The sequence below is a fragment of the Schistocerca nitens genome, chromosome 2 (assembly GCF_023898315.1).
Source record: "Schistocerca nitens isolate TAMUIC-IGC-003100 chromosome 2, iqSchNite1.1, whole genome shotgun sequence".
NCBI classification, from domain to species: domain Eukaryota; kingdom Metazoa; phylum Arthropoda; class Insecta; order Orthoptera; family Acrididae; genus Schistocerca; species Schistocerca nitens.
Genome location: NC_064615.1, coordinates 465,344,624 through 465,369,735, shown reverse-complemented (window position 1 = coordinate 465,369,735; position 25,112 = coordinate 465,344,624). Strand labels below are relative to the sequence as shown.

Sequence of the window (25,112 nt, the reverse complement as noted above, 5' to 3'; positions counted from 1 at the left end):
CGCCACCTTGGCTCCAGGCTCAGGTTTGCGTTCACCTTGACCTCAGCTCGCTCCTAAAGGAGGTTACCCCCGGTTTGGTATACCGCTCCCGTTTTGTCGAACTTCGTTCGAAGTTCATTAATATGACCTTCATTTATACAGATGGCTCTAAGACCAATGACGGGGTCGGTTGTTCTTTTATTGTCGGGGCACAAAGTTTCAAATACCGGCTCCATGGCCATTGTTCGGTCTTCACAGCTGAGCTCTTTGCCCTCTACCAGGCTGTTCTTTACATCTGCTGCCACAGACATTCTGCTTATGTCATCTGCTCCGATTCCCTGAGCGCCATCCAGAGCCTCAGTGATCCGTATCCGGTTCACCCTTTTGTGCACTGGATCCAACGCTCTCTTCAGCAGCTGGTGGACGACGGTTCTCCGGTTCGCTTTATGTGGGTTCCTGGCCATGTCTGTATCCCTGGGAACGAAGCTGCAGATGCCGCAGCCAAGGCTGCGGTCCTCCAGCCTCGGACAGCTTCTTGTTGTGTCCCTTCATCAGATTGTAGCAGGGTCATTTGTCGGCGCATTTTATCGCTGTGGCATGCCGATTGGGCTGCCCTTACGGACAACAAGCTTCGGGCCTTGAAACCTCTTCCTGCGGCTTGGACGTCCTCCTCACACCCCTCTCGGCGGGAGGAGGTAGTTTTGGCCCGGTTACGAATTGGACCTTGCCGGTTCAGCCATCGCCATCTGCTGACGGCTGCGCCGGCGCCGTTCTGCCCATATGGGCAATTGCTGACGGTCCGCCACATTTTAACGTCCTGTCTGGAATTTACTACACTGCGTCTTGATCTTGGCCTGCCATGTACTCTCGATGCCATTTTAGCGGATGACCCAGGAGCAGCTGCTCGCGTTCTTCGTTTTATCAACTTGACCAACCTGTCTAAGGACATTTGATTATGCTGTTCTTTTAATCCTATGCCTGTCGATCTTTTATCGTGTTTTCCTTTTTAGTTGCTGTTTTAAACTTGTGCCTCGCGGTGCATTCCTAACGTAGTCTGGGCACTAATTACCATTGAAGTTGTGCGCCCTAAAAAAAAAAAACACCTATCCCATAAAAAACAGGGGTACCTGTGAAACCAGTCATATGGTCTACAAGCTAAGCTGCAACCACTGTGCTGCATTCTATGTAGACATGACAATCAACAAGCTGTCTGTCCACATGAATGGCCACCGACAAACTGTGGCCAAAAAACAAGTGGACCACCCTGTAGCTGAACACACTGCCAAACATGATATCCCTCACTTCAGTGACTGCTTCATAGCCTATGCCATATGGATCCTTCCCCCCAACACCAGCTTTTCTGAATTGTGCAGGTAGGAGCTTTCCCTGCAATACATCCTATGTTCCTGTAACCCTCCTGGCCTCAACCTTCATTAGTCACTGTCCCATTCCAGCACTACACTGCTGTCATTTCACTGCCACACCCAGTCTTTTATTTTTCTCCTTCCTGCTGCTTCCTGCCTCCCCTCCCCAACTTCTCTCCTGCCCTCTGTTTAAACTGCAGCACTTCACTACCTGCCACTCCCATCGTATTATCCCCCCCCCCTCCCTGTCCCAGCTTCCTCCTTACCCCCACGCAGTTGCCATTGCCATCATGCACTGGTGCTGCTGCTTGCAGTATGGTTTCAGTTGCCTGAGACTGCAGATGTATGTGTTAGTTGCGTTTGTGTGGCATCTCTGCTATATGGTGAGTTGCAACTTTCCTTCTCTAATAATGTAACAAAAAAATATTGTCACGTATTTCCATGACAACAATATAGAGAACAAGACTAAAAGACTGTTTTTAAAGCACAAATTCAAAGATGAGCTTTTTTCATTTCAAAATTTGAGTAGTGTCTGAATTCAAACCCGGAACCTGGGACATTTTGATCATTGGTTAAAGATTTTAACCTTAGGCTGTTACATTGTAACGCCAGGAGAAACTAGGTTCTCACTTTACCTAGACTACTAGTTCACCCAGCCAATATGCTACCATCCCACATGGGTACATACTGCATGAGAGGACTGATTAAGTAGTTTCAAAACTGCATTTATTACATTAAATTTACAGTTATGAATAATTCATCAAATGAAAAAGAAACTCACCATTTTTCTTTAAAGTGTTAAATTTGAGCACCATTCAGCACTTGACACACATTGATTTGATGGGCGACTTCTTCTCAAACCTTAATAAATCAGCTGGTAGTGGAGGCACATATACATGCTCTTGTATGATCTCACAAAGGTAAAACTGCATGGTGTCAGATCAGGTGAACATAGAGCCCTTGTGAAACGAGCCCTGTCACCTGGCCTCTTGCAGCCAACCTAGTGGTCAGGTACATCGTTATTAAATCAGTCTTGTCCACCATCTCGCTGCCAAGTAAAATTCAGTGGTTCAGCTTCATCCAATTGGAGGAGGAGCCATAATTGTAGCCCATCAAGATAAAAAACACTAGCTACAGTTGCTTCACTGAAAAAGAAAGGCTCAAAAACTTTCTGCTGGGATATGGCACAAAAATTTAAGGAAGACTCATTTCAACTGTACTATCTTATGGGTATTACATTAAATTCAAAACAAAGCCTTTATAGTATTTTATTTATGGAAAGCCATTTGTCAATTTACTTACATTGGTATTAATGAAATTCTTGTTTGAGTGAAAAGTGTAGTATATTTTTCACATGACTGTGAACAATTGACCTGTCTTGGTAACATGTTGCAGGCTTATTTGTGTGTCCAGTGTGAAACAGCAATGCGTATTTTCAATCTTGTGCTGAGTTGTCCACCATCTCGTTGGTATTTTCAAGACTAGTTTAACACTTACAGCACGGTGCCCGTACGCCATACGGGCGCAGCCGCCCTGACGTTGGCGACGGCGCCCGTATACCGTATGGGCGAGCCTTTATCTGTCTCTGTAATCACGTTTAACGCGTCTCCGAAGCAGTTTCGTCAACTATTGTGGAGGTATTTCATTCTTCTTCCGCAAGAGGCAAGCACTTATCGGCTATCTCATTCCGGGAACGGTTGTGAGCACTGCAAAGACGAAGTTGCATGCAGTTCATTCACAGGTGTTTACGATCGTGAAAATATCGCGCGGCAAGTTGACGGAGGCAGAGATCTTAGATATGCTTTATGGAGATGCAGGATCTGAAATTGACGATTCTGACAAAGAGGATTCGTACTCTCCAGACGAAAGTACAAGTGATGATTCAGGTATGTACATCTCTCTATTGTTCATAAAGTGAAGAGTTCATTACCGCATTTTGTATTATGAGTCATGTTCATTACTTCACTTGCATTTATTACATTTTAGTACCAATCTTAGCATTATTATTTTTTTTTTCTTCTATGCAGACAATGGTACAGACCATCAGTCACCATCTGTGGTACCTGGTCATGTGTGCCTCACTGAGAACAAAGAGCAAGATTGTTCAGAACCAGACGATAAGCCAGCACTGCCGGATTTCCAGGAAGTAGTCGGTGTAGCATCGCGTTTTTCAGATGCCACTGAGGAGCTTCGATATTTTAGTTATTTCTTTGATGACGACCTTATTCAGCTCATCAAAAGTGAAACGAATCTGTACGCTGGTAAAGTTATTACGTCAATAAATGCAAAGGTAGCCTGAAAATAAACTCTGTTTGGCATAAGGGATCTGCAGTAAAATTGCAAGAGATCTACTGGTCTCTCAGTATTATTTTGCATATGTGCGTCGTCAAATTTCCGAAAATCAGTGATTATTGGTCAACAGACCCGTTTCCGCAGACAGGATTTGCGAATAAATTGTTGAGTCGCGATCGATTTTGCGCTACATTGTCGATGTTACACTTGAATGACAATGTTACGTTCATTGGTAGAGGCGAAGAAAAGCACGACCCACTTCACAAAGTGAGGCCTTTGTTTGATTTTTTTGTGAATAAAAGCAAAATTAGTTTTTGTCCAGGCATGAATCTGACAATAGATGAGGCAATGTGTCCCTTTCGTGGTAGAACAAGCTTCAGAGTATACATGAAAAACAAACCCAATAAATATGGAATAAAATTGTATGATCTCTGCGATTCATCAACTGGTTATATGCTAAACTGTAATGTATATACAGGTTCTGCAGGCAGTGTTGACAGTAGTATCCAGTGCCTTGCAAAAATGTTGTGTTCACAGTACTTTGGCAAAGGACATTGCATTTATATGGATAGGTACTACACCAGTCCATCTCGTTTGGACATGTTGTGGGAAAATAAAGCTCTTGGAGTGGGAACTGTAATGAAAAACAAGAAAGGTTTGCGACGAATATTCAGAACAGCAAAACTAAAAAAAAAAAAAAAAATAGTTTTTCAAAGGAAACACCATTTCTTGGCAGTGAAGTGGAAGTCAAAACGACATGTTTTTTGTCTTTCCACAAAGCATAAGTCTACCAGCACTAGTATTCAAGTGAGGGCCAAAGGTGGAATAGCAGAAATTGTAAAGCCAGACGTTGTTATTGATTACAATAAGAATAAATCTGGGGTTGACAGAGCAGATCAGTTCTCCAGCTATTATCCGTTTGCCCGAAAAACTTTGAAGTGGTGGAAAAAGCTGTTTTTCCATTTGTTTATCATGTCAACTGTCAACAGTTTTATTTTATATAAAGAGAAGACTAGGAAGAATGTATCCCTAGTAGACTTTATTCACAAAGTGGGGAAGAAATTGGCTGAGAAGGGCGGAAATATTTTTCAGCAACAAGCCGCTTCCTCACAAATTGAGAGGACATTTGCAAGGCACTTTCTAGAGAAGAACCCACCGACTGCAAACAAGGTGAATACTACTAGGTATTGCAAAGTATGTTCAGACAGGGGGAAGAAAGAGACGGGCAAGCGCATCAGGAAGGAAAGTAGATGGTGGTGCAAGGACTGTGGCGTTGGCCTTTGCGTCCCACAGTGTTTCCAGGATTTTCACACAAAGGCTAACTACATCTGAACTATTAAAATACTATGGTTTACAGGTACCTGCAGTTAGACATTCCAGTGATATTTTTTTAAAGTTTAGATACAGTATAATGGCATTACTCAAGAGAGAGATCATGTAAAACTTTTTTGTCCTCGGCATTTTTGTGTTTTCTTTTTTTTTTTTAATTATAACATCCATTTGTATTTTATATTGTAAAATAAACTCACATTCATGTAAAGCTCTTACTATTTCCTTTTAAATAATGCAAGAACCTTATTCCTATCATTATTCTGTTCTTTGCAATCTAATTTCAAACATCCATTAAATATGTCAGTCCACTGCCAAGTACAGAGTGTAAAGAGGGCAGTGTTGATGTTAATAACCGCCCATTTTAGGAATAAAGATACAATTTTTTTGCAAATCAAATTATTTTCCTTTTTTTTTCAGAATAGTCCTATTTTAGGAATATATATACTTTCCTCCATGTGACACACACACACACACACACACACACACACACACACACACACACACACACACACACACACACACTCTCACTCACTCTCACTCTGTTATATAGGCGTATGTCAACAATGAATAAAGTATTTGAGTGCACTCATTTTCCGATGCAAAAGCAAAAAATGTGTCCCAGTTAAAGGTACTGAGCTTTACACTTACCAAAAAAAAACCACATAGCACAACTCACTGAAATGGGTGGGTAGATAGATTCAAAATAAACTCTAAGTCAGTGTCATTTTGGTATTAATATAGTCTAACACCGGCTTGCATTAGCAAGTCATCAAACATGAGTACTTACTTGACCACACTTGTATAACACTCTTTCAAACTAGTTTCAAAGAGCCTTAATCAACAAAAATTTCTGTGGTCAGTAACTTCATTGTTATTTAACAACTGTTGAATAGTGGAACTTTTTTCTACACTTGATGCAAAAGTAGAATCCTTTCAGGAATAATCATCTTAAGTTTTTGATTATCGTCAGCTTGAATTGGTGTAGATTTTTCAGTGTGTGAATCTTTTGACTTTCATATTGTCATCTTGCTGCAAGGTTACATCTATAACTGAATAGATGATCAGTGTTAGCCTTTTTGGTGTGGACAATAGTTGTCAAAGAAAACTTTTTATCCCACCTCTTATTTAGTATCACTAGACTTTTAGGAGCCCATATGACTTTAGCCAGCAATCTGCCTCATTTCCTACTTTATTGGGACTGCACGGGCTATGTACTGCCACCCCCCCATCATCCAGAAGCTTTTATATGATTTTGAAAAAAGAAAAATGGGCAAAAGGAGTGCTAGTTCACAAAATAATTCCAATATATAAATATTTATGGAAAATGAAATTTATTCTCACTTGCATTGTAGCAGCTCTAAGTCTGTTGCGATAACACATGCATTATATCAATGTATAAAATTCTTAGTCTGGCATGTAAATACTATGAGTTTTATGCTCTACTTGGCATTAAAAATTAGTTATCAGCAGCAACAATGGCCAGTATTAAAGTATCATAACATAATTTGCTGAAATAAGCTAAAATCTCACCCCAGTTTTTGGTATTAGCAGGGTGTATACGACCCGGGACAACCGGGAGATCCGGGAAAAACCCGGGAATTTTTTCATCCGGGAGAAAACTGGGAAAAGCCTGGTATATTTTTATAATTCCGGGAATTTTTCATTTTTTTAGTTATCAGTTAAATTTTTGTAATTTTGACTGGTAAGAACCGATACTTTAACAAAGGATATTACTGTAGCCCACTACTGCAGAATAATAATTCAACAATAAAACATAAACGAGAGAAAAAAATGAAAATAACTTAAATTGCATAGGAAATGCGCCACATACAACAACGCACATTGCTCATGCAAGCGTCTGCCAGTTGAAAATGTGTCAAAGGCTTGAGGAAGACTATGCAATGCTTCATTACAACAAATTTGCCTCCAGTGAGTGTGAAGTCGCAACTGTTTACATTCGATTTGTTTTAGGAGTTATGCGCGGACTCATGCGCATGCAAAGTTGAGTCACGTTTGAGTAGTAGATTCTCCCACTTCTGGCAACAGGAATGTAGCTGTTGGCTGTGCAAACAGTCGCAGCAAGCAGCTAGATGCTACCGGTTGCCAAATTCATATTCTTGAGGACAAAAACTTGTTTCACAAAGTGCCTAGCATCCAACGCACGTTTGCCTATCAATTATTCATATGATTTTGAAACGCTTCCCTGTTAGTTTTTGAACATTTTTGAACACATGTTGATTTCTGAATGAATCACAAGTTGACTTTTGAATGCAAGCATAGTGTACGTGATGTCTGTCAGGAGAATCCTCGTCACATCTAGAAATAAACTTTCCGCAGACAAAAGGGGACGGTGCTATACGAGCCAAGGGAGTAAAGCCTAACGGATGAATGCCAATCGCTGTCTGATTATGTGGTTGATTGGATTTGCGAAAGATCAGCATTGTTATAATTACTAGCGAAATCCATAGATTCACATTACCAGAATGAAAATAAACGACTGACAGGAATAACAGGTGTGAAAGATTATCTTCTCGGTGTATCCAAGAAAATGAAATATTGACAGAAAATTTTTGGCTGGATCGCTACACTAGTAAGGACCAGTAGTACAGTCCGTGGCTAGCAGCCGCGTAAGTTCTATTCTGTAACGCGGAAAACGTGCTGTTCGAATACGTAATAACGCCTAACTGGGAAATAATCGCAGGATAACTAAACCTGTGGTTCTGGCAGGGTTAGTGAAGTTAATCGGTGAACAAATTTTGACAGTGGCAGAAATAGCTACAGAATTGGTGATGACAAGATTGTTTGTTAGAACGAGGGAGGGGAAGAAATGGAGATATCACACAAATTATGGAAGAATAAGACAATTACAAATTTGTATAAAAATTTCGTAATACTACTTTTCGATCTCGTGCTTGAGAAGCAGGTGCGTATGAATGAATGAAATGTGAAACTATTTCCTAACATAAAGCTTTTTGCTTGTAGTAGGCCTAATAGGCATTTGATATTGGTACATATTGGATTATATTCTGTCGTGTTATAAACAAGGCCATTTGTACCAAAACAGTCTCATTTATTTGGTGTGTTACAGAATTGCTGCAATATTAGAAAGGCCTATTTTGTTTTATCTAGCAGACAGGGACAAAATAGACGTAATCAGCTCGAGAAACATAAGTCTTGGGTATTCACCCTTTATCATACCACCCATGCATCTCACAACACAGGCTTTTTAATTGTCATATATGCTCAGATTTTCTCAGTTCCCTTCAGAGCCTCGGTGTGCTGTACACAGTCCACCCCTTAGTGCAACGGGTCCAAGAAAGTTTCCACTTGCTTGCTGTTGAGGGAGTCACTGTGATGTTCATATGGGTTCCTGGTCACGTCGGTCTGGTGGAAAATGACGCTGCTGAAGCTGCTGCCAAGGCTGCAGCCCTCCTATCTCGGCCAGCTAGCTATCTGTGTTGCCATCTGTTAGCAGGTGGTGTCACTTTGGCATCACCACTGGTCTTCTCTTGACGAGGACAAGTTCCGGGAATTTAAGCCTCTCCCAACAGCTTGGCTGACCTCCCTCAGCCCTCTTGTCGTGAGGATATCATTTTAGCGTGTGCGCGTATGGGCACTTGTCTTTTTAGGTAAAATTCAGTCATCAGTTGCACTGGTAGGAAATTTATTTTGCTTTGCTGGTTTCAGCAGATTAATCTGTCATGTTCAGAAGTTTAATATTGGTTTAGGAGATGTAAATATCATTGTAGAAGCATAATTCCATGACATGTCAAAAATACACATATTATATGAGATGATTATAAACACATTGATAAGTTACAGTGAATTAATCACATTTATGTACATAGTCAAGTTGCTCTAGTAAATCATGCCACTTTGTGCAGACATTAAAGAACATATCAGCATCTGGATAACCTTCACATAGTTCGTCATTTCTTGATGTGCCTGCATGTTAGGCATATAACTTCACGAACCTGTGTGAAACTTGGTCACAAGCCAAACATTGTGTAATTTTGTGAAATCAGTCAATGAATTGTTTATTTGGATTGAAGTGGTATGGCAGATAGTATCTATGGAACCCATCCAAAACCTTTCAGGTTCGATCACATAACATGCATGAGCTCCCACATTTCTTGATGACTTCACAGAATAATGACTTTCTGTTGCCTGCATATTTGTGTGACTTTCAGCACAAAGTAATGTATACATTATATGCCCAATGTTGGAAGTAGAATTATTTTCTGTGTTGTTTTATTTAAGTTCACAATGTGATATGCATCCAGTGCGTATATCTTGAGGGTTACTTTCAGCCTGGAATAACTGCTGCTAGTTAATATGAAGTTGTTACAATCTTACATTGTCGCCCAAGATATGTGATTTTAGCTTCATGAACTGTTATTACAGGGCTTATCTTCTACAAGTGATGGAACAAAACTTTGCCAGTTATATACATTGCTATGAAAATAAATTCTCTATCTGTGTAAATAGTTATGAAAGTAGTGTAATACATGCCTACCTTAGAAATTTGTTTGAAAATGATGTCTTATTTTTAAGAATGACTTAATAGATTTATTTATATGATAAAATAATAAGAAATGGCTTACATTTAGTATGTATTCAGTACTTAATTGCACTTTTTTTCTTTAAAGTGACTATTTGGTTGTAAAAATAATACTGCATTGTTAAAAATCTGTGACACTGAAACTGTTAATAGACTATCTTGGCCTTCAACTTTTTAAGAGAGCTGCATCAACCTCTAGTTTTATATTAAAGCTCTTTTCTGTTCCACATTTTATACTAATATGAATAATACATTTTACTGTTTCGTAATTATTCAGCTCAACAGCTATAAAATTAAATAATGAATATGTGAATTTACAGAGCCAAAGCTCTCTTATTGATAACCAGTTATCTTCAGTATTAGTGAATTAACAATACACTGGAATACGGATTAAGCATTGTAGTTTGAAACGATTTCAAACTTTATTAATTTTTGTTGGCTGTAGATCATCTTAATTACTTATAGTAAACATCAGGACAATTCCTGACGCATAAAACATCTCTGCTGCTTGCAAAAAGTCTGTCATTCGAGTATGTTTTGATTTAAACCAAAGGAAAGAATCTGTATGTGATTTTTAAAACTGGATTCTTATTGCAAAAATACTTTTGTAATTAAAAGAATATAATCTGTTCTAAGTAGAGAATTTAGCATATGTAACTATTTTGCCAGTAACATGCATTTTTTGTATCCTGCAGTGCGACATACAGGGGAGGCATCATTGGTAGCTAATGAAGGTAGGCACCCAGTTATATATCTTTCTCCCTATGGTGCATTGTCTGTGGTGTGAAATTAAAACTTTTAATAATCAGATCCAGCTGAAAGTATATTGACATTCATTATGTACAGAAAATCTGTGATGCTCCTGTAGTCATTCATATCTCTGTTGCAAAATGTCAATACAATGAGACATACAAGAGAAGCACTCAGTTGCTTGAGGTTAAAAACTATTTTGAAAGAGTGTGTGCATCTTTGGACTACTCATCTCTATTCGCGCGCGTGTGTGTGTGTGTGTGTGTGTGTGTGTGAGAGAGAGAGAGAGAGAGAGAGAGAGAGAGAGAGAGAGAGAGAGAGAATGTTACCCAAAAGGTAAAGGAACTTGCCGTGTTAGATAAAAATTTTGACCTGGGAAGAATGGAAAGCAAGGTGCCATAAGTGTTGAAAGAAAGGGAGCTGGGAAACCAATTGGTTTTAATGAGGAAATAGGATAAGAGTGGGGGGGGGGGGGGGCAGAAAGATTTCATTTTGGGAAGACAGCAGATGACTTAGTATCGCAAAGAGTTAGATTTTTTTGTAATCAGTTGCTTGTTGCGACAGTGGTCTGCAGACCGTTTCACAAGCTTGGAAATTTCTAATTCTTCCAGAAGTGAAAGTCCTTTTTTCCCTTTGGGGCCAGTGTGGAGCATTTGCGACTTATTTAGAGGAGGATGATTATACTTGGTTCTCTTGAGTTGTTTTTGACAGTGCCCGTACTAATTAAAAGGTGTTCTTGAAATCTGGTTTTAAGGGCTTGATCAGTTTGACCAGACTATAAGCACCGGAGTGTATAGGTGCTGAAGGACAATATAGATCTTTCAACAATCATTTGTTGTGATAGAAACAATGTTGGGCCTGATCGTTAATTGTGAAAGCTATCTTCATGTGATGACTTTTAAGAAGGCTGGCAATTCTGTAAGAGAGGTCTCCCAGAAAAGATGCAGGGACATAGATGGGCTCAGAAGTACTCGCCCTGAGGTTGAGGTGGTGCTATTTTTAGAGGGCTTTTTTAAATTGTGCATTCAGTGTACCAGACTAGAATGGTAAACGTTGGTTCTATCAGTGTGTCAAATTTGAGCACTTTTGTTCAAAATAGTTTCTAAGTATAAGGGAAGGTCACATAAACCATCAACCATAGAAGAAAAGAAGCTTCTTTTGTAACTGAAAGGTAGGTTGGCAAGATGTCAAACAGATGGTTGTCACTGGTTCTGGGCTTTCTATAAATCCCAAATGTGATTTGGTTATTGGATAAAGTGAATGTTAGATCCAAATAAAAGTTAGTGGGTGAAAAAACATCTGGATGAAAATGGAAAAAATCATCTACGAGTAGATGTAAGTCATCCGTTGTGGACACATTCACTATAATAATAAAACTATCGTTCACATTTGTGCAGTAAAAAAGCATTTTCTTGCAAAGGGCGGAAGCTTGCTTAGAATAAGTTTTTGAGGGGACTGACAGATATATCTCCTAAACACCCTAAGAGCCCCTTGCCCATTACAAGGCCATCTATTTCTTTAAGCAAGTTGCTGTTAAAAGAAAAATAATTGTATGAGGTAATGAGACAGAGGAGAAAGATCAGTTTGCATATTTAATCACGATTTAATTTGCCATTTCTGGGCATGTCAAAAATATCTGTTGTCTCTTGAACAAGAACATCAGTTTAAAGGTTTTGTGTGTCAAAGGAAGACAGGTTGTTTAGCAGACTCCTGGTCTCCAGTAGCTCATTATTGAGTAATAGTGATACTGTTGAATAGTAGTGTTACTGTTGTCAATAGCAAATACAGTGAGAGAATGGAATAAGTTTGTTTCCAAACAAGACACATGGTATATACCATTGGCATTGGCACAAAATGTAGTTACTCTGTTATGAGTGGGGGAGACCATTCAGAAAATACCTGCATATACACTTATACTCCACAAACCACTGAATTATGTGGCAGAGACCATGCACAATAAGTGAAAGGTAAGTGTAGAAAATTTTTTTGGGCAAAGTTCTGGAACTTTTGAACAGATCTCATAAAAGGATTAAATTGAGACACTTGTCCTGGGTGTTTCTCTTCTCATAACAATCTCCAAAATTTTGCCTGTAGAGTTAAGAGTTGATTCAGCTTAGAGACGGTAGCATATATTGTAAAGGAACTGTGGAGATTATCAACATGTCTTAATTGTTGTGATATTTGCTGATGTTTTTTAAAACATTTAGTAAAACAGTTACTTCCTGATTAGAGTGTAGCCGAAGAATTTTGTCTGCTTGTGTAGCATTGGGGAAAAAACATGACAATCAGATTTGGTAGTGGACTAAAGATAATGAAGACAGTTGCTCAGTAGCAAACTTATTTTCTTAGACTTAAAAAAAACTCTGTTCTTCCATATGATACTTTCATGCCCATCTTCACAGGCATCACTTTGCATTACGGATCCTTTTGTGAATCAGTCTTGGTGTGTGACAGAAAAGAGGTTCTTGAAGATAGAAGATTCTTGTAATGTTCATTACCAATATGAATTTAAGATCTTGTGCAAGTTTTTTAGTGACTAGACTTAGATACAAAAGTTTCTGATTAGTCATTATTAATATAACAATATAAAGATATCTCACTATATTGTACTTGTTTTCGACAGTAGAAATGTAATTTCAAGCCAATAATGTTTCCTTAAACTGTATGTATACTTCTACATCAAACAAGACATTCCAGCATTGTCACTATTGATAATCACATCCAACAATAATTTACACTTGACATTTTTGTAAAGTCATGGTTTTACAAAATCCTGTCTTCATTTAAGTAGTCTAAAGTATCATCAGTGTTTGGGAGAAAACATATATCTAGTAACATTTTTCCACACTCTAAATTGCAAGATGACACCAGTACCCATCCTGTTCCTCACAAAAAATAAAGTATTGCTTCTGAGATAATTGAATAATCTCAGCATGTAGCATTTTGTGCACTGCTTTCTGAATTGTGATGCTCCATTAGCATACTCTTTGGCAGTCTACTGGCCTCACTTGAATGTATTGACTGTTATCATTGTCTCTTTTATAAAAGAACTGAAAATAAAGCTTAACCACCTCTTAAAATGAGCAGTTAATTCACCCTCCCCCCATCCACTTCATAGTGAACAACATTAAACTCCTCTGGCAGGTGCAAGGGTGAGCATGCTGGTGTCATATTCCTTCTCTGTGCACTTGTTGTCCCTCCCTCCCAGCTGTCAACATCCATTCTCTCCAACCCTACCCCCTTTCTCTCCTCACCCACTTCACCTTACACAGCCCCTTATCCAAGTGAACTAAAAGCTTAAAAAGATTTCCAGTCTTTTGCAAGTGATCAGTAAAACCAGTTAAAATTTACATGTTATGTTTGTCACTTTCATCAAACCAGTTTTATGTAGTTGATCAGTATTTCTCACTAGAGTATAGTTTCTGACTACTGCTAAATACACTACATCCACTGACGTTGAATTTTGTCATTGCAGTACTATGTGGGCATTACTACCAAGATAATTAGTAGCTCTGTTGGTAATGATACAGCCTGTAAATGCAAAGAGACTAAGTTGAATGTTCGGAGCACACATTTTTAATGTCGGTGAAATTTTTCATAATCGCACACTCTTAGTACTAAGTGTTCATTCTAGTGGGTAAGACTAGTTTGCTAGTAAGAACTATAGTTCCCCCCCGCCCCTCCCCCCCTCCCCCCCCACTACATCAGCAAGAAAACTTCTTGATAAAGAGATACAGACTTTGTTGTTAATGATATGCTGATACTTCTTTAGATATTCTTTTCCTTTTTTGTGGTGTAACTGAATATATAACTATTTTTTCAGATCGTGAGCTGTTCAAAGAGTCTTTCTCTTAAATTTGTTTCAGAAACTAATTCTCATGATGGAGGAGAAAGCGGTGGTCGAAGTTCCAAAGTATGGGACAATGAAGAAGACTCTGTTGCTTATTCTTGGTCATTCTTCCACGTCATGTTTGCTCTGGCTACACTTTATGTCATGATGACTCTAACAAACTGGTATTCGTAAGTATTTGACAGAATGTTTCAACACCACATGAATTATTTATGTTCACTGTGACTAATTCGTATTTGCACTCTTCACTGACTATCTTCACTTTACTGTTTTACAGCTGTTGTTGCTATTTGCACCAATATTTGACCAGTTGACAGCTACAGTTGAAGCTTGGCTGTCAGTCCGTTTAAATTACATACTCATAATATTGCATTATTTGTGTGCCTTCTTTTTCCCCACACCATTTGACTAATTGATCCCAGTATCTGATAGCTCTGACTTGTTTCTTCCTTCTCTTTCGCCTCTGGTTTCATATGAGAGATTCTTTTCCATACTCAGAACTACTTCATGCATGAACGTTTAATGTTGCTGTAAGTCCTGATTGGCATAATGGAATCAAGTTGATTGCTTCCAAAGTAATTTTTTTTTCCTCAGCAAACAGAATACTAGTCCCAAAGTGTTGACAGCAGGTGAAATAAAGCAGTTCATCACACAAATGTTGCCAGGAAAAATGCAACCAACAAGAGAAAATACACTTGGAATGAAGAGAAAAAAATCATAAATCATAAAGGAGGGAGAGAAGCTAATACATGGCAGGAATTTGATCTAGACGGATAGTATCAGAAATTAGATACCACCTGTAAAACGGAGTTAGGGAAAGTTTCTTTGCATCTGTGTAGAAAAGCATTACGGAATAAGTGGCATGAGGCAAATTCTTGCCCCAGCACGGGGACTGCTAGGAGGGAGGAGTGGTGAAAGGGAAGCGGCATAGATTCCTTCCCTCAGAGACAAATGAAAATCTTCCAGCTAATGCTGATTTTCTCCACTACTGGCAGAACCAGTAAAAAGGGTCACTTTATTGTGGATTCACTGTAGTTAAACATTGTCTGAAAGCACCACTTACTAATGAGTCTTATACATTGTATAGAATCAGTGATTAGCAGTTCAGGTTTCACAGATGTAAATTGCCAGAGGATTTGGTAAACTGAACTGGTTCACACAAATGTGCAAGTATATTGTTGGAATGAGTCAAAGTATTTCTGGTGCTTTTTACAATCTGTTTTGGCACTCCTTGTTTTTGTGGCTACTTGAGATACAGTATCTGGAGCCACTATATGGTTGTTTTGAAGACTGTAATATTGACATGTGGTGACTGGTAGCCAGGGAATATGCAACAATTCATCCTCATACTCACAAAATCAATCCTGGATGGTGGTAGCTGAGTGAAATGGTGCTCTATCATCTTAAAACACAGCATCTCCATTGTGGAACAAACACTGTACCATGAGATGGCTCTGACTGTCCAAAATGGTTACAAAATCCTTGGCAGTAATGCGACCTTGCAGGTAACCATGGGCCCTACAGAATACCATGATACGGCTACCAAGTCACCACCATGTTTCACTCTTGGGATGTAAACTAAACCTGAAATTGGATCAATGTGAAATAACTCATTTGACAAAATAATTTTCTTCTGTTGCTCCAAGTTCAGGTTTTATGGCTTCAGCACCATGTTATCCTGTTACGGGCATTTGCATCACTGATGAGTGGTTTTGATATTTCAGCTTGCTTTGCAATTCCATTCTTACGGAGCTCCCTTCGTGTTAGTTTGGTGGTGACAGGGTTTGTAAGTGTGGCATTCAGTTCTACAGTGACTTTTTGCTGCTGTCGTTCTCATATTTCTCATTACAGTCCTCTTCAATAATCATCTGTCACAGTCATTAGAGATGCATTTTTGTCCGTGTTTTGATTTAGCAGATGATGTTTTCCACTTTCCCTGTAACTGGTATAAATCTTTGACATTGCCTCTTGAAACACCAACCATTTTGGCTGCCTTGGATACAGAAGCACTCACTATACAAATATCAACATTTTACCCAGCTTCAAATTCACTTAGCTTGATCATAATGTACTCAAAACTACACATAGTGCTGTTCTGACCAAGACTAACACTTGCAACATATTGAGAACATCGTACAGGTGCTGTTGAGGTCAAAAACCCAAGTGGAATTTGTGGGTTTGGCTAGTGAATGTATTTATGTTCAAGCATGCAGTTCTGTGATGTTTCCATATTTTTGTACAACCCCTGTATTTCACAAGAATATTTGCTATGACGTACATTTTCCTCTCAGAAAACACAGAAGGAATCAAAAGTGTGGTCTCAAAATATCTGACCGCAACAAAATTACATTTAGAATTGTCAATTCGCCAACCAAATTCGTATTAACATACTTTAGTAGCAGATGGCAAGTTAAAAGTACATGATAATATACAGAGGGTCCTGCATCTCCCTATAATGTAAAAAAAACTAAGGCAATGGCAACCAACAAATTGTTTTATGCTTAATTTTTGTAGATTATCTCTTTAAACATGTTAGTTATACAGATTTGAAGAGAGGGAACTTGCTGAAGGTAACACAAACGTGCTAAAACAAGTTTGGATCTGTTTGAAAAAAGTGTTTTCCATAACACACATACCTTATATCCAACAATTTCTACCAATCATATTTTTGTAGAATAGGAGAAAGACCTTCATAAGGTTGTGAATTTGATATTCTTTAAGGAATGCTAGATCACAAAACACATGAGAGGTCTCTGAGAAAAATGAATGTCATTTGGAGAAAGTCTTATTGTGGCTGCTTGTTGTCAGTTTTCTGTCAACATTAGCAAGAAGAGTTCCTAAATTTAAATTGGTTCTTAGTGCAGCGTTATGCAATGTATCGGAATGGGATGTAGTGCTCATAATTTGTAGGGGACGTTCTCCATTGTAGGGCCAGAAATCTGCCTACTGCAAGGCAAAATGACAGTATATATAAATAAGTAAATAAATACATGGTTGCAATAACTGTTGAAAAACAAATTGAAACCTTATGTAAAGTATAACATTATGGAAGTACAGCATGATTGTAACTTGTTTTAGATTCAAGGTAATGTTCTTCATGTAATAAATATAATATGAAAACTAAGTCTAGAAGTGCCACAGTGTGACTGTACTTTGCTGTATCATGCACTATGCTAGTGGCAACAAAATTGCTACCAATATAGCTAAACCACAGGGCTGGGATCACCAGCCAGAGTGGCAGTGCTTTGAAGTCCTCAACAGTGCACTTTCACATCTGGATGGCACAAATAATGCTGTTCATTCTTCGACTTATCTTAGAAGAAAGATTAAGGAAAGGCAAACCTACATTTCTAGCATTTGCATACTTAGAGAAAGCTTTTGACAATGTTGACTGGAATACTCTTCCAAATTCTGAAGGTGGCAGGGGTAAAATACAGGGAGCGAAAGGCTACTTACAATTTGTACAGAAACTAGATGCCAGTTACAAGAGTCGAGGGGCATGAAAGGAAAGCAGTGGTTGGGAAGGGAGCGAGACAGAATTGTCGCCTATCCCCGACGTTATTCAATCTGTATATTGAGCAAGCAGTAAAGGAAAGAAAAGAGAAATTCGGAATAGGTATTAAAATCCATGGAGAAGAAATAAAAACTTTGAGGTTCGCCGATGACATTGTAATTCTGTCAGAGACAGCAAACGACTTGGAAGAGCAGCTGAACAGAATGGACAGTGTCTTGAAAGGAGGGTATAAGATGAACATCAACAAAAGCAAAACGAGGATAATGGAATGTAGTCAAATTTAGTCGGGTGATGCTGTGGGAATTGGATTAAGAAATGACACTTAAAGTAGTAAATGAGTTTTGCTATTTTGGGAGCAAAATAATGGATGATGATGGTAGAAGTAGAGAGGATATAAAATGTAGAGTGTCAATGGCAGGGAAAGTGTTTCTGAAGAAGAGAAATTTGTTAACATCGAGTATAGATTTAAGAGTCAGGAAGTCGTTTCTGAAAGTATTTGTATGGAGTGTAGCCATGTATGAAAGTGAAACATGGATGATAAATAGTTAGGACTAGAAGAGGATAGAAGCTTTTGAAATGTGGTGCTACAGAAGAATGCTGAAGATTAGATGGGTAGATCACATAACTAATGAGGAGGTATTGAATAGAATTGGAGAGAAGAGGAGCTTGTGGCACAACTTGACAAGAAGAAGGGACCGGTTGGTAGGACATGTTCTGAGGCATCAAGGGATCACAAATTTAGCATTGGAGGGCAGCATGGAGGATAAAAATCATAGAGGGAGACCCAGAGATGAATACACTAAGCAGATTCAGAAGGATGGAGGTTGCAGTAAGTACTGGGAGATGAAGCAACTTGCACAGGATAGCGTAGCATGGAGAGCTGCATCAAACCAGTCTCAGGACTGAAGACAACAACAACAACAACAACAACAACAACAACAACTAGTAGTTTCACTGCACACATGTACCAACTGATTCATTTAATTCATTGTAATGGCTGTTGGGCTTGCATCTAGCATGCAGAGTTTGTTACCATGTATAAATTTCAATTTAGTAGTATTTCAGTGACATCTGCTGCTGATCTTGGTATTTAGTGTACAAGACAGCAGTCTCCTTATGGAGTGCTCCTGCTCCCAGTGCAACTCATGTTGCTGGTGCAGCAATTGCTGACTTTTTAGCTGGCACTGATGCTGCAGCTGCTGCAGTTGGACCTTCTCCAGAGTAAGATATGACAGCAGATCTTCGGTATTTTCTTCTGAATCTATCACATATTTGAGTTGTTAGTGGTTGCCACTACCATATATTTCACCTTCTTAGTAAACTGGAATGCAACAGCTGCAATTATGAACTGGCAAATGCTGAAAGACTTGACCTAAAGTAACCCTAATGTAGTGGTCTTCTATGCAGAAAGTGGTAGTAGAAGACAGTGTGGTTGGTTTTAGACATCATAAAAATTTACTCAGATGGCTTTTCAGTGTTTCCAATGGAACTGCTTCCAGTACATGTAGATTTTGTACACAGCTGTTAACTGAACCATTGAAAAAAGCATTGGAGATGTTTATCCTTTGGAAAATGATACAGTCAGACAACAATCAGTGGCATTAGTTAAAGTCAAGAGGAGTTCTGTCAGTGTACTATAGGCAAACCGAAACATGCTACAAGGGTCAGTGAGGACGGGGCAGTCTAGATCTGTTGTAAAACACACCTTTAGAAAACCAAAACACTGCACTGAGTGTTAAGTTTGCAACCAGGGGAAGTGGATGGGAGAAAGGAAAAGGCATAAGGACAACATGGTAAAAAGCATGAATAAGAGTTTAGAGAAAAATAACAACGTACCTCAAGTTAGCCTTAGGGTATTAAAAAATTACTGATGTTATAGATCTTTTAGAATAATCCAAGCTATTATCATTAAAATCTGGCTTGGCAAAGTTAATATCAATAAATAAAAATGTTATGCAAATGCATGTAATTTGTGAAACTTCTCAGATGGCTGTATTTTTGTTACAGTCCTAACTCAAGCCTGGAGACACTTAATGCAAATGAAGCATCTGTGTGGGTCAAAGTAATATCTAGCTGGCTGTGCCTGGCCCTATACACCTGGACACTGGTTGCGCCAATTTGTCTTCCTGACCGAGACTTCAGCTAAGTCAATAAATATACTTTTTCAGTCTCACCTTTGCAGATATTGATTTCTTTCATTGATGTTAATAGATTTATAATCAATGTGATGGTTTTTCGCATACCTGTGTAGTAGTCACAGTTAGCTTCAGTGTCTTTTAATGAATCTAATATTTTTAAGACAGTTTTATTGTAGTGTAGTATGGGAAATGTATATAGGTGAAGAATGTTGTAAGTGTCTAATCCTTTTCAGTGCTGTGAACTAATACTGGATATTCACAACTAATAAGCTGAGCCTTGAGACTAAAAGTGTATCTCTCGATTATTTCAGTACTGTACATAGTACTTGAGTTAGAAAAATCTACATAATTGTAGAAACAAGGAAATTATTTCCACTGTGATATTTTCATATTTATGGCATGAGTCTGATCTCTATAGATGTTTGTCATTTGCATTTGAATATTGTCGCATATAGAATTTGGATTTGATTGTTCCACAGTTTAAGTTTTTATTGGATATATATCTCATTTGAAATATAGTGTAGTAATACATAGCTATTATATTATATTTTCATAAATATTCATGAAATACAAGTTATAAAATACCCTTATTCCAAAAGTACAATTAATTTATTGTATTAACTGTCAAGAGTAACTCTCTGGCCTGTGTAAATTGTAAAAGCTTTATGATGTAGCACATTTTTAAACGATGTTGTAGAAAATGAGCAAATGAAATGGTGGCTATGCTTCAGTTAATAATAGTCAGTATATAATCATGTAAATTATGAAGAATGTATAATTTTAGCCCTGTGGTATTACCAACACGGGGAAAAAAACAGTAATAAAATATTGTGATATCACAAATTGTCTAACAAATTATTCCATTAATTACATATAAAAGACTCTCGAATGAGAGTCACAAGTTGCTTTTGTTAGTTCTGGCTTTATCTGATATGTTGTAAAAATAGTTTTTTAACTCAGGTGACATGTTCAGTGTTGTTGTACTTTAAAGTGAAACTGCATTACAGATTCTTGTTGACACATTCTGAAAGAAGGAACCTATTCACAATATATGTCCCACCTGCTTGAGTGTGAAAATCGTCTATTAATGTACCAGTACATGCTGATGAGCATAGTGTTGGGAACTGCTGAGAGTCACGTTAGTTACAGCAGCCTAAAAATGACAAAGGTGTGTCACGATGAGTCTGTTCTAGTAGGGTCTCTCAGAAATTGTCTTGAATGAGGATACAAAACTGAGCAAGATAATACATTAGTTAGCACACTGGACTTGCATTTGGGAGGAAGATGGTTCAAGCTCACCTCAGTTCAGACTCGCCTCTGCCCATGAAGATTTAGGTTTTCTGTGATTTCCCTAAATCGCTCGAAGCAAAATTCAGAGATGGTGCTTTTGAAAGAACATAGCAGATTTCCTTCCCTATCCTCAATACAGTCTGAGCTTGTACTTTGTCTCTAATGACCTTTATCGTTGACAGGACGTTAGACCCAATCTTCCTTCCTTCCATTTTGTGGAGATAAAAATTAGTCTTAACTCTTTCACTGCTCTGGGCGTGTTAATGCACGCGCCTTTGTGCTTGTCCTTGTGTGCTCTGAACGTGTTTACGCGCGCCACCAGTCCTTCTAGCTGGTACTCTGAATGTGTGTACTGGACTGGTGGCATGCGTAAACATGTTCAGAGCACACAGGGACAGGTACAAAGGTGTCTGCGTTGACATGTCCGGAGCACGTAAAGGGTTAACTGTGCAGGTGGGAACTCTCCCTGCAATATGTTCTGTGTTCCTGTTACCATCCTGGCTTCATCCTTACTTAGTCACTGTCCTTCAACCATGCACCCCCATCCTGTTCCCACTCCAGTACTACACAGCCTCTTTTCCACCAGTGCACTCACAGCTGTTTTTCTTTGCTCCTTTCCTGCACCTCTCTCCCTCTCCAACCCACCCTCCATGTAACCTCCCAACTGCTCCACCCACCTTCCTTGTAACCTCTCGACTGCTCTTAGCTGCTCTGCTCCACCGTCTCTATAGCTCATCCCTGTACACTCCCATGAGCAGCACTTTACTGTCCCCCATCCCTACTCTGCTATCCCTCCTCCTTCCCGGCCCAGCCTTCTCCTATCCCCACCAACCAGATTGCTTCTCCCATCATGTGCTGTTGCTCATAGCAGCCTGTTTATGAATTGGAGCATCATTCGGTACTTAGTTTTCTGTGATTGAAGGAGGACACTGCTACAGTTCGTTCACAGTTGTTGCAATTGTATGGTAACAAAGCACCATCACATAACACAGCTGATAAGTGAGACAGATACTTCCAGTGTAGTCAGACAAGTGGGAGTGACCAAGAACAAAGTGACAGATCATCTCTCTGTGAAGAATTGGGAATTGCAAAAAATGTGAAGGCCTTAGTGCTCAAAGATCAGCTTCATAATGAAAGTGAGGAAAAATGAAAATAGTCGTGGAATATTTTTCAACAATTAGCATTACAGTTCCAACATGACAGTGGTCACAGCCCACTAGGTTTCGTGGCTGCTCACACCTGTAAAAATGCCTGGCAAAGTGAGGCAGCAGTGGAAATGTTGCAGTGGTATCAGGCCATTCCAGAGGACTTCTTCAGCTGCCTAACCATCGTGGACAAGTGCTGTGTGTATTGCTATGACCTCAACACAGATGAGAAAGGCAAATAATTGAAACACAAGGAGTCGCCACCACTGAAAATGGAAGATCCAAAATCACTGGACAAGTAGGTGCCGAGTGTGTTTTTTGGATTGCCATGATATGGTGCTAATAGGTTAGGCTTGTAAAGAGGGGGGGGGGGGGGGGGGCAAGACTAGGGCATACAACTGTAGTAGTAGAGTCTCAAGAAGAAGTTGTCCAGGGCAGTTTTATTGCACCACAACAACATTCCAGTTCATTCTGCACAGGACAGCAACACGTTTTTTGGGGGCCATCAAATTGTGCCTCACCTTGTCCATGTTCCTCTCACATCGACCCAATGACTTGCTCTTCTTTTCTCAGATGAAATTCCGTATGAAGATTTCTTGAATTATTTTTTACTACTTTTGTAGAGTAGTAACTCGTTAACAATACCTCAAATAGCTTTGTTCAACTTTTATCAATAAATCTCCATCATAAGAGACTGTTCACAATTGGGTTGCAGAATTTGGTGTGGTCCTGTTTTGGCCAGCAATGTATTTGATAGGGTGACCAAAATTATTCTGGAAACTGTGTGTGTGCGCGCATCATCATTGATGAGGATTGATATGTGACTTACAGTGAGAAAGAGGGATGGCTAGGCATATATGAGATTGCAGTACATTTTATTTTTCATGCTCATTTAGCTCTGAAACTGATGTGTTTGTGACAAATTCTGCTGAATTTGACCAAAGTGGTGAAGCAGATTTGATTGGTGTAAGGAAATGCTAATAAAATTAGTTTATTGTTCTGTCTGCCTCTCCCCTCTTCCCCCAACAGAAAAAACGCTCGCCATCATACCACTTTTAACGTGCCACAAATATGCTCTGTGGAGACTTCATTCTAGCAGGATAAAAGTGAACAATATTGATATGGGTGGTATATAATCTCAGAAAAAAGGGTAATCATGTTTGTTATATTTTTAGTGTGTAAGCTGACTGGTTTTGGAATGTCATTTGGTTAGATGCTGTTGTTTGTGTTGTCATTTAATAACAATGAATCTGTATTCAGTGTATGTCCAGTTAGTTCTTCATTCTGCATGAGTCCTGCTGTGGGTTACCTACACACTCCATCTCCCAAGCAAATGGATATGGGGTTGGTTGCCTTAAAGAATCCTTAGTAATTAACCTTGAGACGCATATCTGTCAACCATTGAATTAGCCATAGCTCAGCTGCTGCTGTGGCCAAGGCTATCTGTTCAGCTGCAGTTGAAGATAGAGACACAGCATTGACATTTTTTCATCCAAAAAACCAGTATTTCCAAGCACTTGCTAAATGAATCCTGTTGTGACTTCTTGTCTCTTCCACTGCGAAAATCTGCAGCTCCTCCATTTCCATAGCAGAAATCAGTGTTCTTTTGAAGTATCTTAACACTCTTTTTAAATTTCCACCAATGGCTCTCCATTGGTTTGCTTTGGTATTTGCTGTCATAATTTATTGCTACGCTCATTCTGGTCTTTTGTAAGAATAGCATATGTCAAACAAGCTGTCAACTGATGGGATGGTTTGGATTCACTTACGTAATCTTAATTATTAATCAGCTCAGCTTTCCAGTGGAGGTTTGGTGTCTATTTGGTTACAGCTGTCCATCTCAAAACTTGCCAGCAGTTTTTGTACCATAAGTGCATAGGTTGAGTAGTAACCAATCCATCATCTAGCCATTTGAAATAAAAGCCAAGAAACGATTAAAGTTTTTCCATATCTTCCATTAAACATTGACTTTTCAAAGCCCTTTCAATCTTGATCTCATCAGAGTTACATCCAGTTGTTATATCATCTGCGTATAACAGAAGATATCCCCTACTATCTTCCAGGTTACCAATATGCAAACATCTGCCAACACTTTACTGTCTTAAGTCCAATACATCTACATTTGCATCCATACTCTGCAAACCACTATGAAGTGCATGGCAGGGGGTGCACTCCATTGTACCAGTTATAAGGGTTTCTTCTTGTTCCATTCATGTATGGAGCATATGAAGAGTGATCATTTGAGTGCCGTGAGTATCCTAATCTTGTCCTCACAGTCCCTTTGTGAGTGATACTTGGGGGGGGGGGGGGGGGGAGGTTGTAGTACATTCCTAGTGTCATGATTTAAAGCTGATGAAACTTTGTTAGTAGACTTTCTCAGAATAGTTTATCTCCATCTTCAAGAGTGTGGCAGTTCAGTTTCTTCAGCATCACTGTAACATTCTCCCAGAGGTCAAACAAACCTGTGACTGTTCTTGCTGCACTTCTCTGTATTCATTCAATATCCCCTTTTAATCTTTCTTAGCATGGATCCCACACACTTGAGCACTGTTCCTGAACTGATCGCACAAATGATTTGTAAGAAATCTCCTTTGTAGATTGATTGCACTTCCCCAGTATTCTACCAGTAAACCCAAGTCTATCCATGTCTTAGCCTATGTGATCAATCCATTTCATATCTCTACCAAGTGTTACATCCAGTGAGTTGCTAGATTCCAACTATGATTCACTGTTATCACAGTCATAGGATACTGCATTTTTTCATTTTGTGAAGTGCACAGTTTTACATTTCTGAACATTTAAAGCAAGTTGCCAATCATTGCAGCACTTTGAGATCTTACCAAACTCTAACAGCATTTGCGCAGCTTCTTTCAGACAGTACTTTGTTATAGAAACTG

General features: G+C 39.0%; 1 protein-coding gene across 2 annotated transcripts in view; it reads left to right on the top strand.

The window, feature by feature from the left end:
- The window catches only part of LOC126236367 (serine incorporator 1), a 113,056-nt gene extending 92,433 nt beyond the window's left edge, over positions 1-20,623 (top strand). The window contains exons 8-10 of one of the 2 annotated variants that reach the window (XM_049945609.1): positions 10,224-10,262; positions 14,145-14,298; positions 19,650-20,623. In XM_049945609.1, the coding sequence (XP_049801566.1) occupies positions 10,224-10,262; positions 14,145-14,298; positions 19,650-19,788 (332 nt within the window). In that variant the 3' untranslated portion in view covers positions 19,789-20,623. The remainder of the gene's footprint in view (positions 1-10,223; positions 10,263-14,144; positions 14,299-19,649) is intronic. The other variant, XM_049945610.1, reaches the window with a different exon arrangement.
- The last annotated feature ends 4,489 nt before the right edge of the window (positions 20,624-25,112 follow it).